This window comes from Bufo bufo, chromosome 4, assembly GCF_905171765.1.
Source record: "Bufo bufo chromosome 4, aBufBuf1.1, whole genome shotgun sequence".
Lineage (NCBI taxonomy): Eukaryota > Metazoa > Chordata > Amphibia > Anura > Bufonidae > Bufo > Bufo bufo.
In genome coordinates, this window is record NC_053392.1 from 133934264 (window position 1) to 133956573 (window position 22310).

General features: G+C 45.2%; 1 protein-coding gene and 1 long non-coding RNA gene across 2 annotated transcripts; one reads left to right on the top strand and one right to left on the bottom strand.

The window, feature by feature from the left end:
* The first annotated feature begins 648 nt into the window (after positions 1–648).
* Positions 649–20030, top strand: LOC120997708. The gene is made up of 3 exons (XR_005778212.1): positions 649–659; positions 1657–1664; positions 19519–20030. It is a non-coding gene; the product is annotated as an uncharacterized LOC120997708 (long non-coding RNA).
* On the bottom strand, positions 3077–22296 carry DTYMK (deoxythymidylate kinase). The gene is made up of 5 exons (XM_040427941.1): positions 22021–22296; positions 11448–11556; positions 9534–9624; positions 7761–7958; positions 3077–3475 (listed from the first exon to the last, which is right to left on the bottom strand). The coding sequence occupies exons 1-5, from the start codon at positions 22259–22261 to the stop codon at positions 3359–3361; spliced, it is 756 nt and encodes a 251-aa protein (XP_040283875.1). The 5' UTR covers positions 22262–22296; the 3' UTR covers positions 3077–3358.
* Positions 22297–22310: the final 14 nt, after the last annotated feature.

Consider the following 22310-nt stretch of genomic DNA (forward strand, 5'->3'; position numbering starts at 1 on the left):
ACCACAAAGAGCCTCTTCAGCACCACACTGTGTGCCACATCAGCCGGCTGGGTTCCCCCCCTCTGCCCCATTTATATTTTAAAAGACGCGCCAGGGCACACATCGGCGCTCAACCCGACTTCCGGGTCAAGCCCCGCCCCCCCCCCCCCCCCGGGTCGGGGCGCGCGCATGCGCAGACGCCCCTTCCGACAGCAAGGAGGGAAGCCGCCTGAACACGGCCACAGCGGCTCCCTCAGGCCAGCGCCGGAATGTGGGGGAAGAAGCCCAGACTGTAGGCCGCAGCCCCGGAGAGCATGACGCCACCTGGGGGAGGCCACCCACCGGATAAGAACCTGGGTCTCCCCCCGGCTGCAGGTGAGAACAAACGTGAGCTTCCCAGGGACTTCCTATCCGGAGGACAGGAAACCTGAACTGGTGCTTGGTGGGGGTGTGAACCTTTTATCTTCTCAGGTTTCCTGTCCCGGATGGGAGGTCCCTGGTCGCATGGGGTGCCGTCATGGGTGAGGGGAAATGGTCCTTATAAAAAAAATAAAATGATGTGGCCCATCTGGACAATTTCCTGGTGGTACGACCTTCCAGGCTAGCATGTGAAAGTAAGGCCGAATGCACACGGCCGTGAGCGGTCCGTGGTATCCCGGCCTGGCATCCTGCTAACAGCCGTGCGCTTCATGCCGCCGCTGCACTAGAGTAATACACTCGTATGATCTATACGAGTGTATTACTGTAGTGCAGTGGCGGCATGAAGTGCACAGCGGCATAACAACCAATGACGCCGTGCACTCCTGCTGTTCAGCAGGATGCCAGGCTGGGATACCACGGACCGCTCACGTCCGTGTGCATTCGGCCTAACATGGATCAGGCCAGGTTATCCCTGGCTTGGATTTTGAATACCCAGAAATCGAAGATGTTACAGCAATAAGGTCTCAAAGCTGTTTTTGCATTTTACTGGATTCAGAAGCCAAGAAAGAGATCCTTTCTTGTTTCAGCGATGATCCTGAAAGTCAGTGATTCAGTCTTTGGCATATACTGTATTATACTATATCTGATGGGCTCACCACTTTTCAAAAGTGGCTAAAAGAGTAAGATGTGACTAATTAAAACACTATTATGGCACTATAAGTGACTTAAAAAGCTTGATAAATGTGCCCCAAAATTTCTCATCTCTGGTAGACAAATACCTGCAACAGATATTTTAGGATGTGCATTATCAGCATAGGTGTCCTTTATACGGATTTATACTAAACACAATCGCAGACAAAACTGATGCAACTTGCATGCAAAACCATCAGATTTTTACTGAACAGACCCTGACAATCTGTATCGCTCATGTGAAAGAGGCCTTACAAAAGACACCAAACAGAAAAAAAAAAGGTCTATTGCAATAAAATCTTTATTCAGGGCTTACATATAGATTGCGAATTTGGTTTAACAGAAGCAATATATGCACCTGTATCTAATTCACCACGCTAATACAGAAGAACAGTAAAATACTGAATCAGACATTATGCAAATGTCAGTCATGATTTCATATTTAATCTATACACATTTTGTACATAACTGAGCTCAGATTCCATCACAGCACTGAATGATATATTAAATATAATTATAGAATCAAAATAGCTCCTTTACAATTGGCCAGAAAGTTTAAATACTTAGGGATACAGGTAACATATAGGCCACAAGATTATGTAGACTTGAATCTGAACCCATTACTGACAAATAGTGCCCAAAAGGTTGATAGCTGGTGTAAGCTGCCATTATCTGTTATAGGGAGAGCTAACTTAGTTAAAATGGTACTAATGCCACAATTTCTGTACATTTTGCACAATAGCCCAATTTGGATACCAATGAGACACTTCTACAAAATACAGGCACTATTCAGGGCCCTAATATGGAATAAACAGTCCCCAAGAATTCGCTTAGAGACCTTACAGAGGGAGAAGGATAGTGGTGGACTGGCGATTCCCAACCCGTGGCTATAGTTTTTAGCGGCACAAGCTCAACAGTGCAAATCCTGTAGTGTCCTGGGTAACTCTGGGTCAGTTACTGCGCTACTGTCTTACTTGATGGGAGGGAGACTACCAGGGTATATACTGGAGTTTGGCTCTGTTATTCGTCCCCCAGAACCTATCCCGTGTGTTACTCTACTATGCAAAGCATGGAAAAAACTTTAAGATAAAGAGATCACCAAAATCTTGGTGTAGTGCCCTTACTCCCTTATGGAACAACTCAAGTCTCCCAGAACTGAGTAAGTTGGAAGGCTTTGATAGTTGGGAGAAAAAAGGAATTTATTGGGTGTCACAACTGTATACAAATAGAATCTTCAAAAGCTTTGAACAACTGAAGGAGAAGTTTCAGCTTACTAACACAAACTCTTATCAGTACTTACAATTACGCCACGTCTCGACAGCGCAGGGAAAGACGACAGATCTGACTATACAGGCATCTATGATAGTGGAACAGATCAGAAAGGGAGGCGATACCAAAGGAGTGATTTCTGGCTTCTACAAGTTATTGCTTTCATTCTATCAGGACCACTGTCCTTTGACTGTTAGGGAAAAAATGGTCCCGAGAGGTTGGCCCCCTGAATGATGCGCAGTGGTCCGAAATACTGTCTAAAAACCCCTTGTTATCATTGTGTGAGACACACAGACTGTCACAACTATACTTAATACACAGGGTTTACAAAACACCTAAATAAGATAGGGGTATGATTAAGATGTTTGAGTCTATATGGGGACCATGGTTGAGAACGCCAGGACTACCTTATGTCCTTGCAACTGGGGCAGACGCCTAGATTATGGTGAAGTGTAATACGATAATGTGATGTTACTGATGAATGGGTTATGGTGGAAACAGGGGTAGTTGTTTCTCAAGCTGTGTGGAGGAGAAAAACGAGCTGACATTGTGGCGCGGTGCAGGTTAGGGAGGGGGGGTTACACTCTAAGTTTGAACTTTGTGTATTAATGTGCCCAAGTTGGGTCTTTACTTGTTTACGTTAATGTATATTTGATGTATGTCTATCTGTACAAATTGAAAACTTTTAATAAAAATTACTTGATTTAAAAAAATATAAATTATAGAATATTTACCCATGCATCCTCAGTCTACAGTGTATTACACAAACATTCTTACCTGGAAGGAACATGTTGCTTGCACATAAATATTCTAGGCTGAAAATCAATGTCAGCATGGGTAAAACCAAGCAATATCAATTTACAGAAGGCAGTGAAGATTTCACACATGGATATTGTGCTCAATAAAATGCAGTCATATTCCAGAACATTCACCAGCTTGACAACTAAAGTGCCCAAGTCTTGTGTCTGAGCAATCACACTCCCAGCAGATCCCATCCAGGTCAGTCCTCAACCCACAGCTTCCCAATAGGTTGATCCCTGGCTTCCTGTATGATTGCTTCACTCAGTTGTTTTATAGCATTGTGAACATCGTCCATACTCTGTGCTGCATCAACCACCTGATAACACAAAAACAGCAAATAAGCATTATTCTAAGTTTGAATTAAGCTCTGGTCATATTTGCATTGTTGGCATCTGGTGCAAATTTCTTCAAACTTGGTGGGAGGAACACTGTTGCATGCAACACTAGCTTTTCTGTCAAAATGGCCACCACACGTGTGCCGTCAGTGTTCTCCACACATACATGTTTTAGCATGGAAGCATGCTCTATTTTTTCCTTGTTTACGGATCCATCAACACTAGGCATGCTCCCGGATGCTGCACCTGAATACGCCTCATCATAAATTAGGTGCAGCATGCGCCAGTCTATGTCTGGCATTGATTTCAGTGTTGTTCTACCGCAAAAAACTGGGAAAGATCATAAATGTGGCAGGCTCACCAGCCTTGCCCCCCTTTTCAGGAAAGTGGTGAGGCTGGTGGAGTAACAGCACTTGCACAATTTTGCAACTATTCCACAGCACTGTAAGAAGCATATTTGTATGATAAATTTCACCCTATAAGTTCTGCTCCTCAACACACTACTATTCACCTGTTAGATACTTAGGTAGTTAACTGAAAGCCAGGTCACATGACTGACACCATGTTAGTCCTATCCAGCTCTCCCATGGATGCATTTTACTTGACTAAAAACAGGCAGTACCTTTTTTTCTTTAGAGAAAGGCTACTGCATGGATATAATAAAGGTCTGTGAGGAAAATTTTGAAGAGGACCCGTCACCTCTCCTGACATGTCTGTCTTCGGAACTGCTTGCATTAACCATGAAAGAACGACTCTGGAGAGTCTATTCTTATGACTATGTTGTTCCATTCCTCTGTTATTTCTACTAGAAGTATGATTGAATTGTCAGGAACTTGTAGTAAATGTACAGATGGGTGTTACCAGTTAGGGGTGCGTCCCTGCACCAGTCCGATTCTGTCCAATCAGTGCTGCTGGTATCAGAAACACAGCTAAAGGTAAAATTTGTAACCTAGCAGGAATGGCACAATATAGAGCCATAAGCATAGAAGCTCCAGAATTGTTATTACATGGAGAATGCAAGCAGAAACTAAAACAGACATGTCAGGAGAGGCGACAGGTCCTCTTTAAATAGATGTATATTAGAAAATTGTTCAACATTATTCTCTTTATAAATACACTGCGTGCAGAATTATTAGGCAAATGAGTATTTTGACCACATCATCCTCTTTATGCATGTTGTCTTACTCCAAGCTGTATAGGCTCGAAAGCCTACTACCAATTAAGCATATTAGGTGATGTGCATCTCTGTAATGAGAAGGGGTGTGGTCTAATGACATCAACACCCTATATTAGGTGTGCATAATTATTAGGCAACTTCCTTTCCTTTGGCAAAATGGGTCAAAAGAAGGACTTGACAGGCTCAGAAAAGTCAAAAATAGTGAGATATCTTGCAGAGGGATGCAGCACTCTTAAAATTGCAAAGCTTTTGAAGCGTGATCATCGAACAATCAAGCGTTTCATTCAAAATAGTCAACAGGGTCGCAAGAAGCGTGTGGAAAAACCAAGGCGCAAAATAACTGCCCATGAACTGAGAAAAGTCAAGCGTGCAGCTGCCAAGATGCCACTTGCCACCAGTTTGGCCATATTTCAGAGCTGCAACATCACTGGAGTGCCCAAAAGCACAAGGTGTGCAATACTCAGAGACATGGCCAAGGTAAGAAAGGCTGAAAGACGACCACCACTGAACAAGACACACAAGCTGAAACGTCAAGACTGGGCCAAGAAATATCTCAAGACTGATTTTTCTAAGGTTTTATGGACTGATGAAATGAGAGTGAGTCTTGATGGGCCAGATGGATGGGCCCGTGGCTGGATTGGTAAAGGGCAGAGAGCTCCAGTCCGACTCAGACGCCAGCAAGGTGGAAGTGGAGTACTGGTTTGGGCTGGTATCATCAAAGATGAGCTTGTGGGGCCTTTTCGGGTTGAGGATGGAGTCAAGCTCAACTCCCAGTCCTACTGCCAGTTTCTGGAAGACACCCTATTCAAGCAGTGGTACAGAAAGAAGTCTGCATCCTTCAAGAAAAACATGATTTTCATGCAGGACAATGCTCCATCACACGCGTCCAAGTACTCCACAGCGTGGCTGGCAAGAAAGGGTATAAAAGAAGAAAATCTAATGACATGGCCTCCTTGTTCACCTGATCTGAACCCCATTGAGAACCTGTGGTCCATCATCAAATGTGAGATTTACAAGGAGGGAAAACAGTACACCTCTCTGAACAGTGTCTGGGAGGCTGTGGTTGCTGCTGCACGCAATGTTGATGGTGAACAGATCAAAACACTGATAGAATCCATGGATGGCAGGCTTTTGAGTGTCCTTGCAAAGAAAGGTGGCTATATTGGTCACTGATTTGTTTTTGTTTTGTTTTTGAATGTCAGAAATGTATATTTGTGAATGTTGAGATGTTATATTGGTTTCACTGGTAAAAATAAATAATTGAAATGGGTATATATTTGTTTTTTGTTAAGTTGCCTAATAATTATGCACAGTAATAGTCACCTGCACACACAGATATCCCCCTAAAATAGCTAAAACTAAAAACAAACTAAAAACTACTTCCAAAAATATTCAGCTTTGATATTAATGAGTTTTTTGGGTTCATTGAGAACATGGTTGTTGTTCAATAATAAAATTAATCCTCAAAAATACAACTTGCCTAATAATTCTGCACTCCCTGTAAATGCAATTGTTAAAACAGGAATACAGCCACAGAAGTGCATTATGATATGCCATGAAGACAGTGATTAGTGGGGGCAAGTCCTGCTTAGTAGGTTTTGGAAATCAAGCAATACAACAGTGAATACAATGCTGCAAATATGAGAGTAGCTTGTCTAGGAGACTAGGGAAAATGTTCACACATTGGGGACATGTGCACAGTTTGCAGACAGTAAACCCATGTTTTTTGTAAATGTGTGAAATCCACAGAACCCAAATTCAAAATCTGCAAGAGCTTCCATAAAGTGTAAAAGGGAATTTTTTTTTCATATGTTAAAGGATTTCTACAACCAGAAATACTGTTATGTAGCTGACTGACATTAGCGATACGCCAATGTCAGCACTACATAACAGTATGTTTCTAACATTTCTCCCTGCAGCCGTTTTTGTAAAAAAAAGCACTTTTATTATATGCTAATGAGCCTCTAGGTGCTATGTGGCGTAAAATCAGCACCTAAAGGCTCAGTCTACTCACGCTTTATCCCGCCCAGGTCCAGTGTTCTGCCCACCAAGCTCCTCTTGATTGATGCCACTGTTCCCTGCATCTTTGGCGAAATCCCGCGCCAGTCACAGTCTTCGGCGCAGTGAGTGAATGATGCGATCCTGGTGCCGGATTCCTTACTGCACCTGCGCCGACTACGTCACAGTGAGGAAGCCGGCATCAGGAGAGCGGCCTTCACTCACTGCGCCGAAGACAGAAGTAAATGGCGCAGGCGCAGGATTTCGTCAACAATGCAGGGAACAGTGGCATCAATCAAGAGGAGCGGGGCGGGCAGAACACTGGACCTGGGCGGGATAAAGCATGAGTAGACGGAGCCTCTAGGTGCTGATTTTACGCCCACATAGCAACTAGAGGCTCATTAGCATAATAAGTGAATTTTTTTTTTAACAAAAACGGCTGCAGGGAGAAATGTTAGAAACACTTATGTAGTGCTGTCATTGGCGCATCGCTAATGTCAGTCAGCTACATAACAGTATTTCTGGTGGTAGAAACCCTTTAAGGCCTCATGCACACGACCGTATGTGTTTTGCGGTCCGCAAAAAAAAGGATGACGTTCCGTATGGCATCCTTTTTTTTTTGCGGATCCATTTAATAATGCCTATCCTTGTCCGCAAACTAGAAAAAAAAATAGGACATACAATTTTTTTTGCGGAGCAACGGAACGGACATACTGATGCGGACAGCACACAGTGTGCTCTCCGCGTTTTTTGCAGACCCATTGAAATGAATGGATCCGCATCCTATCCGCAAAAAAAACGGAACGGACACAGAAACAAAATACGGTCGTATTTGAGGATTTTCATGCGGGAAAAACTGCAGCATAGTGAATGAGATTAGACAAATTAAAGCTGAAAGTAATGTGGTTTTTGGTGCGGAAACACAGGAAAATCTGCATGCGGATATTCTGCTTCTAAACCCGCACCCGTATGCAGGTAGCCTAACTCAATCTAAAGCAACATACAAATGGTTCAGGACACAACACTGCAAAAGACTTTCAAACCGACTGTTTTGGTTTTACATAGAGATGCAGAATGCAGATGCCCATTACCTTCCAGTTAAGAGATTTGTCATCCATAAGTTCTGCATAGCGCTTTTGCACCTTCTTCTGGAAGTCGCTTGTCTCATAACGTTCAGTTCCAAATTCTCCACGTTTAGAAGCCTTCTCGGGAGTTATGTTTAAAAATACGACAAGGTCTGGCTTTGGAAGTCCAACGTCAGGCTGCTTACACCAGTGCAAAGAAAAATTCTGGAAACAAATGCAAAAAGAGCTCACCATTTAGTTATAAATACACCTTAATGTGCTCATATTGTGTATACAAAGCAAGGGACTGTCTTGTATCTGAAGAAAGAATCAAGAAGTGGCACTTTGCTTAAAGCGCTAACATAAATGGCAAGATCTGATAGCTATTCTTATAAACCATAAAGGTTGGTTTACACAGACCAATAATCAGGCCAATTATGGTGAATGAGCATAACATCCCTGAAAACTGCCTCATTGTCAATGGAGATGAGGGCTGCATTTAAATGCAGCAACCACCTGATGAACAAGCATTTGCTGGTTATTCAGGTGATTACCGGTACCTTATAAAGGCCAATTATCAGGGCCACACATTTCAACAAATGTTCATGCTAGATAAATACTTAGTCGTCTACTCATACTTTATCAGTGTTGTGATGTAGCATTACTGAGCAGAAGTCCCATTCCTGCTTGGATAGAAACTGACATTCCCTAGACAGCCCCTGTATAGTTAACCTACAGTTAGGGCAAGCTCCATAGTATGCACCAAGTACAGAGCCTCTCTCTCCTAGAAGCACGCTGTACAGTGCTTCTAGGAGAGAACTAAGCAGCTGTACTTGGAGGTTGTACATGGCACTGCTGCACACTGTTTTAGGAGTGGTCTCATGACCAGCCTGAAAAAGGGGAACCAACGCTGCTGTAATTTCCGCTAAATGGGGTCTGTCAGCACCTTTGACCATGCAAAGCTGCTGACAGAGTTAGGCAGGGGGCAGGGCAAAGTAGATACTCCTACCTTCCTGGCAGCTTCTATTATCAACAGGAGTGGAGAAAATGTTTTAATTGGCCAGGCGCCTCTCCTGCATGTAGACAGCCCCCTCATTGTGACTTGTTCTCTGTAATCATCTCCAGGTTGGATGCTACAGCCATGGCCCAGGGGAGAAGGGTTGTGAAGAAGTTCATTGCAGAGAGCACTTCACAGTGAGGGGCAGCCCCCCGGGCACTTGCAGGTGTGGTACCTGGAGGAATAATGATTTTTTTTTTTTTTTTTTTACTCCTGCCGATAATAAAATCTGCCCAAAAAAAAAAAAAAAAAACACGATTGTCCACTTCACCACAATGCCTAAATAGCTCTGCCATCCATTTTTCAGGGTCAAAACTGCTTACAGACGTCCTTTAAAATTGCCAATATGTGTTTTGTTAAACTTATCGGTGAAACAGGATATAATAAGCAATAGAAAATAACTGTCCCAGAAAAGAATGCTGTCTGGCTAATCTCAAGCACTTGCCTGACAGTCTATATGGCAATACTTAATGAAAGCAACGCAGCATTGGGTTGCCTGAATGGTCACCAACTATACATCAGGTAAACTATACAGACTGTAATAAAACAGTCATAGAAAAACTAAATTGGGAGAGGGCGGGTGCTGAGAGTCTACTGTAATAAAATAAAGTTATTTCCAAGACATACATTGCCGCACGGATAGCTACAGGCAAATTGTAGCCAGTTTCAGTGCTCACCATATGCATAAGCAGTATATTGTGTTGCCCTGTGTCCTACCCACATACCACCAAGCTTTACATTACCTCTTTTGAACTTGTGAATGCAACACCAGAAAAAGCATATCTATCCACCACAAGAGTGACTCCGCTTTTCAGCTTCTCTTTTATAAGAGGACTGTAAAACATATTAAACATGGAGAAATGATTAAAGGGGTATTCCCATCTGGGTCAGTTCTTGCATATACACATGATAGTCCCATAAATGTCTGATGGGAACAGGTCCCAGATGTGGCAGCACATGCACGGCTCTTTCCATTTACTTCAACAGCTGAGTGAGGGGAATTCAGCTACTTTCAGAAGTGCTGAAGGGAGACATACATGCGTGGCACCGCTCCAATCCTGGTTGGGTGTAACAGGACCTCATTCCGAAAGGGTCCCAACTTCCAAACGTAGAACCTGCACATGCTGGACAATTACAGCATAGCTGGTGGATATGCCAAAAACATCACAGATGGAGAAAGTAGTGAAACACTGTCAAAAGATTTACTATACTACAAAACTACAAGCTTTGAATCTGCACACAAACATCTTGAACATCTTCGAGAAAGTGCTTTCTGAGACCTAAAATGTAAAGCAGATACACATACAAATTTTTATTATGTACGAAAATGGACTGGTCCGTTCGTCAGACAAAATACGTAACCAAACATACCGTAATACCCTACTTTTATAAACCTTTGAGACTCTATTAACACTACTATCAACATAAGGTCATCTAGAGAAACAGCAGGTTTTTTAAATTCTTTTTTTCCTTTTGGTGTTTAGGTATCAGAGCAAGCAAATTAAAGTTCTGATTTAACATAAGCAGCAGGGTTTTCTTTAGCCTCTTGGCTATTAGTTTTCCATTGATAAACCTCCACATGGAGCTCCCAGCAGCAGATAGAAGCCTGCAGCGCACTTTTGGTGTGAAATCACCTGGGCACAAGCCTGACCTTGTCTTTGCTCTGCAGAGGCACCATTCCAGCCATGCTTTCCCTTCATCAGCAGCTGGCGCGGAATGGCTGCAGCTGTGTGTTCAGCACGTGGGAGAATGGGGGGGGGGGGTGAGAGGATTGGCCAATGGCATGGCGGCCTGTTGATACTGACAAATCAGCAGCCTCCTCTCTAATAACAAAGCTCTGTACTGTGAGAAGCTTTGTGATTGGATTGCTGTGCACATCGCTCAGTGCGCTCATGAATGGCAGTGAAATCATTGTGCGTATTCATACGCATCTGACGTTTTTTAGGGAATAAAACTGCCTGTACAGGCGTTATTACGACCTGTGGGTACAGGAATGCACCCGATAAATAACCCTTTGTCTCAAGAAAACCCTTTGTGCATAAATAAAATGTAACGTGTACTTCTAGTCGTCTAGAGATGAATACCGTGTAGCACTCAACCAGTGATGTTATTTCCATATACACTTCATGAACTTATTCACACAGTTTCTTGTAATAATGCAGCATGGAGTTCTCGGTATCTTCCTATACTGCAGGAGAGATACAGCTATAAGACAAACACATATCCTGTTTTTACATTACATGACAAGACAATGGCTGCTTGTGCCGTATTAAACTTTATTTTTTTCCATAATGAGTTTCACAAAAAGTTTATGTATTCTTGACACGCAAGACTAGGGCTACATAGTGAAAATTGTGGTGCAATTCCTGGTATGCAGGACAGTTGCTATAACTGGTTATTATTATTAATTATTAAAGCGCCATTCATTCCATAGCGCTGTACATATGAGAAGAGGTACACATACATAATACAGACAATTACACTAATCATAAACAAGACTATTTACAAACTGATACAGAAGGAGAGAGGGCCCTGCCGATGAGGGCTTACAATCTACATGGTATGGGAGAAGGACACAGTAGGTATGGGTGACTACTACGTAAAACACTCCATAAATAAAAATAGTAGTAATGCTGGGGATTTTTTTAAAAACTTACACATGCTCCCAGCGGTTGGCAGAGAACAGTAGGTGAACAGTATGATCTTCAATGTTACTTTTTTTCTCAAGGTAGGAGCCAACAAGACGACCGATTTCTGTTGTCCTTTCTATAAAAACAAACATGATGAAGAAACAGCCAAAAAACACCACAGAAGATACAGAAGCAATCATTTTAAAAAGGGGTTTTCCAGGTGTTTAAAGGGTTATTCCCATCTTGGATATTGGGGCATATCGCTAGGATATGCCCCCAATATCTGATAGGTACAGGTCCCATTTCTGGTACCATCACCTATACTTAGAACGGAGCTCAAAAAGTAACGGAGGGTGTACCGCGCATGCACAGCTGCCCTCTATTCATTTCTATGGGAGCACCGAAAATAGCCGAGCGCACAGGGCAAGTGAAGCCCTGGAGCTGTGGCTGCACTTGCACTGTGCGCTTGCCACTTATATCACAGAAATAGCAGAACCAGTGCTCAGCCATTTTCAGCAGTCCCATAGAAATGAATGGAGGGCAGCTGCACATGCGCCCTCCAGCACCTATCAAACATTGGGGGCATTGCCTAGCGATATGCCCCCAATGTCAAAGATGGGAATACCCCTTTAGTTTTGATTAACTATTCTCTGGAAAGATCATGACTATGTGGTCGGTGGGGGTCTGACTCCCAGCACCTCCACCAATCACTGTTTGAAGATAGCGCAGCGCTTCATGAGTGCCGTGTCCTCTTCCTAGGCCAGTGACATCACGTTCGTCGGACACATGACCTAGGCGCAGCTCCGCAGCATTCAATTGAATAAGCCTCAGCTGCAATACCAAGCACTGCCGCTATCTAATGGGGGTCAATATTAAACATGCAGGAAACTCCTTTAAATTGCATTTCTGCTATAATTACACTTCTAACAGAGACAAACTCACATAGTTGGGTCCCTACACTAAAGAGGAATACAACTGTATGAGGAAACCTTGCTGTGTTGTTTAACCTCTTCCTGCCCCTGGGCGTAACTGTACACCCCAGGTAAGGTAAGGATGTATGGTGCAAGGCTCACAAGGTGATGGGGGCTCCATACTGGTGCTGGCTGTGAAATACTGCTGACATCTGGTGATGACAGAGACTGGAGATTTCTGCAATCCAGGTCGTTTACCAATACCAAGCAAGACCCTTTCAGCCAATCACTGGCTACAGTGGGGTCATCACTAAGGCTACTTTCACACTCGCGTTTGGTGCGAATCTGTCATGGATCTGCACAAACACATCCGTTCAAATACAACCATCTGCATCCGTTCAGAACGGATCTGTTTGTATTATCTGTAACATTGCCAAAACTGATCCGTCTTGAACACGGAGGGGATCAGTTTTCTATTGTGCCAGATTGTATCAGAGAAAACGGATCCTTCCCCATTGACTTACATTGTGTGCCAGGACGGATCCATTTGGCTCAGTTTCATCAGACACCAAAACGCTGCAAGCAGCATTTTGGTGTCCGTCTCCAAAGCTGAATGGAGACTGAACTGATGCAAACTGAGCGGATCCTTTTCCATTCAGATGCATTAGAATGCAAACTGATTGGCTTTGGACAGCTTGTGAGAGCCCTGAACGGATCTCACAAACGGAAAGCCAAAACGCCAGTGTGAAAGTAGCATAAGAGCCCCTTCCTTTGGCGCAGTGAGGAAGCTGGCAGCATGAGCGCGTCCTTCACTCACTGCGCCGAATACTAAACTGGACAGCGCAGGATTTATGGGACACTGAGGAGAACTCGAAAGTCAATCAACTGGACCTGGGCGTGCCAAAGGGTGCGTAGACCGAGGCTCTAGGGGCTGAAGCAATGCCCTGATAGCACCTAGAGCAGTGATGGCAAACCTTTTAAAGACAGAGTGCCCAAACTGCAACCTAAAACCCACTTATTTATCGTAAAGTGGCAACACGGCAATGTAACCTGAATACTACAGTCTAATGTAGTACATCTTCCATGTACTTTATCATGTAGCTATAATAGCCAGCCTACATTCAATGCGCTGCCTGTGCTGTTCATAGTACGCCCTGCGCTGATGATGGCAGAAAACATCTAAGGCAATTTGGTACACCATAGACTTTTTCCAGGGTGCGGGTGCCCACAGAGAGGGCTCTGAGTGCCGCCTCTGGCACCCGTGCCATAGGTTCGCATCACTGACCTAGAGGCTCATTAGCATATTTTAAAAGTCTTTATTTTAAGAGAACGGCGGCAGGCAGGCAGTTATAAAGCATACTGTTATGTACTGCTGACATCAGCACATCACTAAGGTCAGTCAGCTACATAACGTTATTTCTCATGACAGAAACCCTTTCTGGCCCTTTTTTCCCTTATAACAACTCTCGCGCAGGTTGCACGAGGAATCAGAAGTTAATCCCTGTGGCGCTGCAATCCCAAACAGTGTCCTGGGCTCCATACACTGTATGCTCCTCAATCTCTCCCCTCTTTAGTAGGAGGTTCCAACATCCAATCTGGAGACCGCTAAGGGATTTTACACATGAGCGGATGCAGTCCATGGCATCCGCTGCATGAAAGAGCCAAGCCCCGCTCCGGACAGCAGGGACACGGAGCAGTAACATGATTGATAATGCTCAGTGACTGATATTTTTACTACAAAATCGAAATAAAGTGATAAAGTGGTCACTGTGATTTTGTAGTAAAAAGGTCAGAGGCGCACGGATCATTATCAATCAATCATGTTACTGCTCCGTGTCCCCACGGCATCCGCTCCTGTGAATGAGCCCTAAAGTGTCACTCAGAGGGGAGGAAGTCAAAACTGCTAACAGACCCCATTTACATGGATATGTTCTACAGAATAATTTCTCACTAAACAATGTATCAATCTGCACGTGTGATGTCCTTATGCACGGAAGCATTGCTCTAAATGTATATAATAAGGTTTATTCTTTGCACCCATAGCTCATGACAGTCATAATATACACAGCCTAGTATATTACCACCAGCCATAAGGAACAGCTCTCCACTCTCCCTTGATCACAGAGATCAGCGTATCCACCTTGGTCTCAGTCACAGGACAAACTACATTTTTTCCAGAAGAGTAAAAACACTCCTCCTACCCTAAGGACCCTTAGTGACTACCATAAAAAGGCGTATTGGTGGTCACTAAGGGGTTGATAAACTATTTAATTTTAGTACCGCTAGCAGACATTTATAATGCACTGGTATACCTTGTGCACGAATGCATTATAGCCCATCACTAGGCTGTGTCTGTATGGGGCTTATACTGGTGGGACTCATGACCTGTATATTACCCTTGGGTCTAGTACACAGACATCCCAACCTGCAAAAACTAATTTCAGGGAGGTGCACTTCTAATGTCAGGGAGGTTTTCTTTTTTTTTCCTTTCACGAACTTATTACATTTTCCAAACATATGCAGTATCTGCACACTTTGCTCTATGGTGTGGAGGACAGGGCTCATTTCCCTGCCCCAAATTATCATATTTATGTATATGATTAAAAGGGATTCTGTCACCACCTACAAGCCCTGTGAGCTAAACATCTGCTCATGTCCAGGGTAGCATTCTGATTTCTAAGGTGGCCTTATAAAAGATATTTGTGACTTTATTCTGCGGAAAGCCGGAATTAGACTTACCGGTAATTCAGTTTCCACGAGATCACCACGACGGCTACAAGGAGATTGACCCCTGACCTCTGTAGGGGCAGGAACAGAGAGAGGGTTTAAATCCCCCCTCCCACCACCAACACCAGTGTGTCCAAAATTACAGAGACAGAAATAAGTGGTGAGAACACAAAATAATAAGTCGAGAGGATATTACTTCATAACCTCCCAGGTAAGACTAAATAAAGGGTAGGGAATATATGTGCCGTCGTGGTGATCTCGTGGAAACTGAATTACCGGTAAGTCTAATTCAGGCTTTCCACCTCATCACCACGACGGCTACAAGGAGATATAGAAAATTATAGCTTGGGGGGGGGGGACCGCCTGAAGGACCTTACGTCCAAAAGACAAGTCTGAACTAGATAGATCTAGCCTATAGTGTTTTGTTAAGGTGTGAATGTTAGACCAAGTAGCAGCTTTACAGATATCCTCAAGAGAAGCTCCGGCCCACTCGGAGGACATCGCTCGGGTAGAGTGAGCTCTCAAATTTGAGGGGCAAGGAAGGCCTTGGGACTCATAGGAAATGGAATCCTTAATCCACCGTGCTAAGGAGGACCTGGAGGCTTTTAGACCCTTATTCTTACCTGAGAATAAGACAAATAGGTTGTTGGATCTACGGAAACCTTTTGACACTTCGAGATACCGTAAGACTGAGCGTCTTACGTCTAGTGAGTGGAAGCTAGATTCCCTATCATTAGAGGGATTACTGCAAAAGGAAGGTAAAACCATCTCCTGGTTACGGTGGAAATCAGATACTACTTTAGGCAAAAAACCTGGATCTAATTTAAGAATAATTCTATCATCGGTGATACGGAGATAGGGTTCTTGTATCGATAGAGCTTGAATCTCGCCTAGCCTTCTTGCGGACGTGATGGCCACCAAGAATGCGGTCTTTAGAGATAGATGTTTGGTGGAACAACTAGATAGGGGCTCAAACGGGGCAAGTGTTAGGCCTGTGAGCACCGTATTAAGGTCCCAGTTGGGGATCCTGGATTTTAGAGAGGGACGTAGCCGAGAAGCAGCTTTCATAAATCTTTTGATCAGGCGATGATTGGCTAGATCTTGATCAAAAAAAACAAGTTAGGGCCGAGACTTGTACCTTCAGGGTGGAAGGTCTAAGACCTAAATCAAGTCCCTGCTGGAGGAAGTCCAAGATTTTCTGAAAATTGGGCGGCTCTAAGTTTGGGGCAGGGTTACCAGTCCAGGAACAGAATCTCTTCCAAATCTTTAAATAGATCGAGAAGGTAACCTTCTTCCTACTCGCTTTCAGGGTAGATATCACTTGGTCAGAAAGCCCTTGTGACTTCAACCTCTGGACCTCAGGATCCAAGCTGATAACTTGAGGAAGCTCGGGTTTGGATGTGGAATTGGCCCTTGATGAAGCAGGTCCCTCCTGGAAGGAAGAGGCCATGGGTCCTCTATTGATAGTTTTTTTTTAAGGAAGGTTACCAGCTCCTTTTCGGCCAATAGGGAGCTATTAGAATTAGTCGTGTCCTCTAGGTTGAGTTTTTGAATTATCCTGGGAAGTAGAGGCAAGGGTGGAAACGCATAACAGAGATCCCAGTCCCAATGAATCGTGAGCGCAACCAGCACCCAAGGATTGTCCCGTGGGTTCAATGAACAGAATGTTGGTACCTTTGCGTTCTTCTTGGAGGCGAACAGGTCCACTTGTGGAGTGCCCCATCTTTCTACCAGAACCTGAAACAAGTCCTGATTTAGAGACCATTCGGTATGGTCTATTAACTGGCGACTCTGCTTCCACATTCAGTATCCCTTTCAAATGAATTGCGGAGATGGATCTCACGTCGGACTCTGCCCAATTGAAGATCTTTCTTGCGACGGACATCAGTTTCTCCGATCTCGTGCCTCCCTGGTGAGAGGTATGCTACCGTCGTCGTATTGTCTGAAAGAATTTTTACGTGTCGACCCATGAGAAGGATTTCTGCAGCTTTCAGAGTTTTCCAGACCGCTTCCAGCTCTCTGAAGTTGGAAGATTGAGAGCGGGTTGTTGGAATCCAGGAACCCTGAAAGAAGTGATCTCCCACTTTCGCTTGCATCTGTAAGCACTTGAATGTAGGGAGTCTTCTCCCAGGAGACTCCCAAAGGACAGATTGCTTGTGCTTTTTCCACCAGCCTAGGGAGGTCTTCACCGCTAGAGGGATCAGAACTTTGTGAGCCAAAGAGGACTGTTGCTTGTTCCAAGTTCTGAGGATCCATGACTGGAGGGATCGGAAGTGGGACTGGCTCCATGGGACTGACGGAATGCGATGATAAGAGCCAGGAGACTCATAGCTTCCCTTATGGGACAAGACCTCCTGTTCTGAAACAGTCGAACCTTCAATTAGAGGTTTTTGACCTTGTCTGGTGGAAGAAAAGGTATGTTGAGCCCGGGAATCCAGGACGACACCCAAAAACTGGATAGTGCTGGAAGGTACAAGATTTTATTTTCTCTGGTTCACCAACCACCCTAGATCTTGAACGAGAGACAGGAAGGTTAATAAGTCTGTTCGGAGTTTATTCTCTGAATTCCCAATCAGGAGGAAATCGTCCAGGTATGGTATAATCACCAATCCCTTGTGTCTCAGGAAGGCCACCATCTCGTCTACCAGTTTCGTGAAGACTCTGGGCGCAGATGATATCCCAAAGGGAAGGGCCGTAAACTGGAAGTGACGGGTTACCCCCTTGTGGTCCTGGATGGCAAATCTCAAGAACTTTTGGGATTCTTGGGACGTGGTAGTAAGTGTCCTGAAGATCTACTGAACACATCAGGGCATTCCTCCCTATTAAAGGAATCAGGAACTTTAGGGATTCCATCCTGAATTTCCGATAAATTATAAATTTGTTCAGGGCTTTTAAGTTTATAATCGTACGGAATGAGCCTTCTTTTTTTCTCCACCATAAAAAGATTCGAATAGAACCCCTGTCCTAGCTGTGTTGATGGGACCCGTACTATCACATCCATCGCCAGAAGGAGATGAAGAAAGTTCGATTCGGTATCCAAGTTTTATGATGTCCCGGACCCAAGGATTCGGGGTAATGGACTCCCAAGGAGTCAGAAAATTCTTCAATCTCCCCCCCGACTCTGGCGTCATTGTTTATCCGAGGACTTATTTTGGGAGGAAGAGGGGTTACTTCTACCCCTGCCCCCTTTCGGATAGCTCCAGCGTCCTGACTTCCCTTTATCCCTAAAGGATTTGTTTTGGCTACTAGGGGCCCGAAATGGATATTTCCTTTTATAGGGTTTCTCCTCTGGGAAGCCCTTTTTCTTGTCCGCAGCCTTTTCTAAGATACGGTCCAAGACAGGGCCAAAGACGTACTCCCCGGAGAACGGGATGGAGCATAATTTCATTTTTTATGGGTTGTCGCCTGACCAGCCCTTCATCCACAAGGCGCGGCGGGCCGCATTGGAAAGGCCGGCATCTTTCACAGCAAATCTGACAGATTCTGCCGAGGCATCTGCCATAAATGCTGTGGCGGACTTCAATAAGGGGAGGGACCTTAAGATCTCTTCCCTGGGAGTATTATCTCTGATGTGAGATTCATCTAGCCACAACCTCATGGACCTTGCTACCGAGGTGGCTGTGATGTTCGCTTTTAAATTAAACATGGCCGCTTCCCACGATTTTTAAAAAAAAGACTATCTGCCTTCCTATCCATGAGGTCACGCAACTGAGAGGTGTCTTCAAAGGGCAAGGCAGTCTTTTTATTGACTTTTGCGACTTGAATGTCAACTTTTAGTGTTTCGTTGAAAATTTTCCCTTCGTTAGTGTCAAATAACAGACGGTTCTTAAAGGACCTGGACACCCCCAACCACTTCTCTGGGTTGGACCATTCGTCGAGCACCATATCTCGTATGTTCTCATTGATTGGAAACACACGGGTCTTTTTAACCCAGAGTCTCCCAAACATTTCATCCTGAACTGAGTGGGCTCTTGGGGTTTCTTCTACCCCCATAGTGGCCCGGACAGCCCTTAAAAGGTCTGGCATCTCATCCAACGAAAAACTAAATTTCCCATCTGATTTTGTAGTCTCAATATCAGAGGATGCCTCCTCGTCCTCCCAGGCTCTAGATGATGAAGCATCTTCCCCTATCACCTCCGGGTCTGATAAAGTAGGAGATGGTCCCCTTCGCTTTTTAGGTGGAGGTGGGTCCCTGGGTAAGGGGGAAATTTGGGATAAGGAGGTTTTTACCTCCTCATGTATTATGGACCTCAATTCGTCAAAGAAAGAAGGCTGTTCTTCAGCAATAACGCTAGAGATGCAGTTCTTGCATAGCCTCTTGCTGTAGTCGTCCGGAAGCCGTTTGAGGCAGGACACACACTTAGCCTGTTTACTGATTTTTTTTCTGAGCCTCCTTAGGGACCTGGGAAGAATAACCCCCATCAGCCATGAAAGTATACATGAAGATAAATAGCCAGAAGCCCCAAGCCAGAAATGTGGAGGAGGAGGAACAAGCAACCTGGTACAGTGTCTAAGAACAAGTAACAGGGCAAAAAAAGCGCTTCCCCACAAGGGAACTTACGGCAGGCGGCACAGAAGGGTCTCCAGGGGAGCGGGGTTCAGTCGACATGACTGCACGCTGACTCCGATGTACGCCGGTACACAGACGTTCGGCACTTGCTGGCGCCGAAATTTGAACTGGAGACGCTTCCTGGATGACGTCACTTCCCCCGTCCACCGGAAGTGACGTCTGCCGCTTTTCTGAAGCGCTTAGGCGCGCACCCAGCGATAGCCAAGGAGGCCCGGCGGGAGATCGCGACCCGGGAGCAGGCTCACATATAGAAATGGAGCGAGGCCTCCCTCCTTCACCCCTGCCCAGCGTTAGTACAGAGACCGCAGGAGGGCAGGGGGAACACCAGGTAAGGTGTCAATAAGTTATCCATCTTCATCTCCCCACAGGGAGACTCTCTCTGCCCCTGTCCTCTGTAGGGACAGGAAACACTGGTGGTGGTGGGAGGGGGGATTTAAACCCTCTCTCTGTTCCTGCCCCTACAGAGGTCAGGGGTCAATCTCCTTGTAGCCGTCGTGGTGATGAGGTGGAAAAACAGGTTTTACTAACCTGTCAATCATTGAATTAAGGTGCCCAAGCAGGGGAGGTCTGTGGATGCATGGTGCGCTTTGAGATCCGGCGCGTGCGCACAGGCTCAGCCTGATGCGCCGTTGCGGACTGCTGGCATCGGCTTCTTCTTTCACTGTGCGCGCGCCGAGAAGGGGACACTGCTACAGGTTGGCGGAAAGGTTTACTGCGAGTAAACTAGAGATGGGAAGTTCGGATCTTTCACATGAATCGGTTCATTTGAATCAGTTCATTCAAATGAACCAAATCATGAATCAAATCTTCGGTTCATTCGCTGAGCTGACAAGAAGCAAGTGAACCGAAGCTTGGTTGCACAATGCGCATGCGCGGATGCTTCGATTCACTTGCTGACTCGCTGAGTCGGCTCTTGGTCTGAGTCAGGAAGTTTATTCTTTAAAACCCTGTGTGTAATTATCGACCCCACTGTAGGGAAAAAACAAGCATCCAGGGGGGGGGTGAATTTAACACTGGGGTAAATAATATAATTAAAATGGGTTAAAAAAAAAAATACATCTCTCTCAATAGTTATATAGCTACTGAATGAGACAGAAGGGATTCCTTTAACATGTATATCTCCTTGAGAAGCCAATTTGACCCTAAAGGGTTAATTCAACCTGTAATCTAAACTCTGTGTCATCTGTCACTTCTCTTATCTCTCTGCTCTGCTATCAGTAAACCTTTCCGATATATTGTTTCACATGTGGGTGTCAGGGAGCCGCTATCTAATAGCAGGAGACTCCCTGAACCTCCGGGAGACTTGAGATCCCTGAGTACATCCCCATCTATGTGCACTGTACAAAGTACCATGTATACAGGGGTGGCTGGGTGCTGTACACTGTATATGGGGAGGGGTCAGGCATTCATGTGTATATGGGGGGGGGGGGGGCAGTAAATGGTAAAGTGGTAACTTTTGGGTGCCATTTCTCAACGCTAGAGCTGGCACTGCCATATGCAGGGGCTGCTGCAAAAACCGATGAGCCTGACAATAGATGGCAAGATAGAATAGGAGATGGTATTACCTAGGAGACATGTTTATTCATTACCCTAGTCCGCATGCGTTTTCCCCCCACTGTGGACAATGGTACAGGCCTGGCTCGCAGCTGGCCTGTGAGGATGCCGTTGTCTTTTCTCCTCTCTCATTGGCTGCTAAAGTTTGGGCCTTCAGGGTGGCCGTAGCGTGGCCTATGAGTGCCAGTTCTCGGGTCAGTGGGTGGAGTCCACTAGTCCAGGTAAAGTAGGAACGTGGAGGGGCGGTTGCAGTGAGAACTGGCACAGGTGGCCGGACACAGACGTTTCAGTGCAAGTGCGAAAAAAATAAATATATCAATTGTAAACTTGTCGGGGCAGAAATGCCCTTTACAAATATTTTTTTTACCACAGATGAGCTTTAAGATATGCCCCCCCCCCCACAGTGTGAACATACCCTAAGGCCCCATTCACACAGAAGCGATTCTGCACCAATAAGCCAGTGTTGGCTATGCGCTATACACCTCCCATTGTTTTCAATGGAAGGTCATACTGCCATTCACACGGCTGGCGGTCTAACACCACACAGAGTAAGGACGTGTCCTTTGTTGGCAGGGGGGTCTTCATGGACACCACATCAGGTATGTTTATCATTTTGCACCATTGAATGGGGTAAACTATAAGTACGTCCATAGCACTGAAAAACTGCAAAGGCAAAATCCAGCGTGTGAACTGGGCCTTAGGTGGAGTCCTGGGACAGCTTTCTAACCAATAGCCAGTAGCGCTTCCAGCAGGAAGGAGAAGTATAAATCCTTCCTTTACATTTCTCATTCCCCCAAGCAGTAATGGCTTCCATTGACAGAGAGCACAGGAGCCTCACCTGGAAAGCGCATGCCCTCGGCCTGATACCCTTGGTTCCTCAGCTCCTCCACCAGTCTGCGGGCCTGGGTGCTCTTGCCAGCCCTGTCTGCGCCTTCTAAGACAATTAAGGCCCCGCGCCGCCCTGCCATTCTCCGGTCACTGATGTAGGAAACTACTGGGAAGTTCAGCCGCTCGCTGAAAATTGCCGCGCTTACCCGCCAGCCAATCAAAAATGACTGTAATTGGCGCGCTCCAATCATAGAACAGGCCGAGCCGACTACGGCTAATGATTTACCACACGAAACCTCT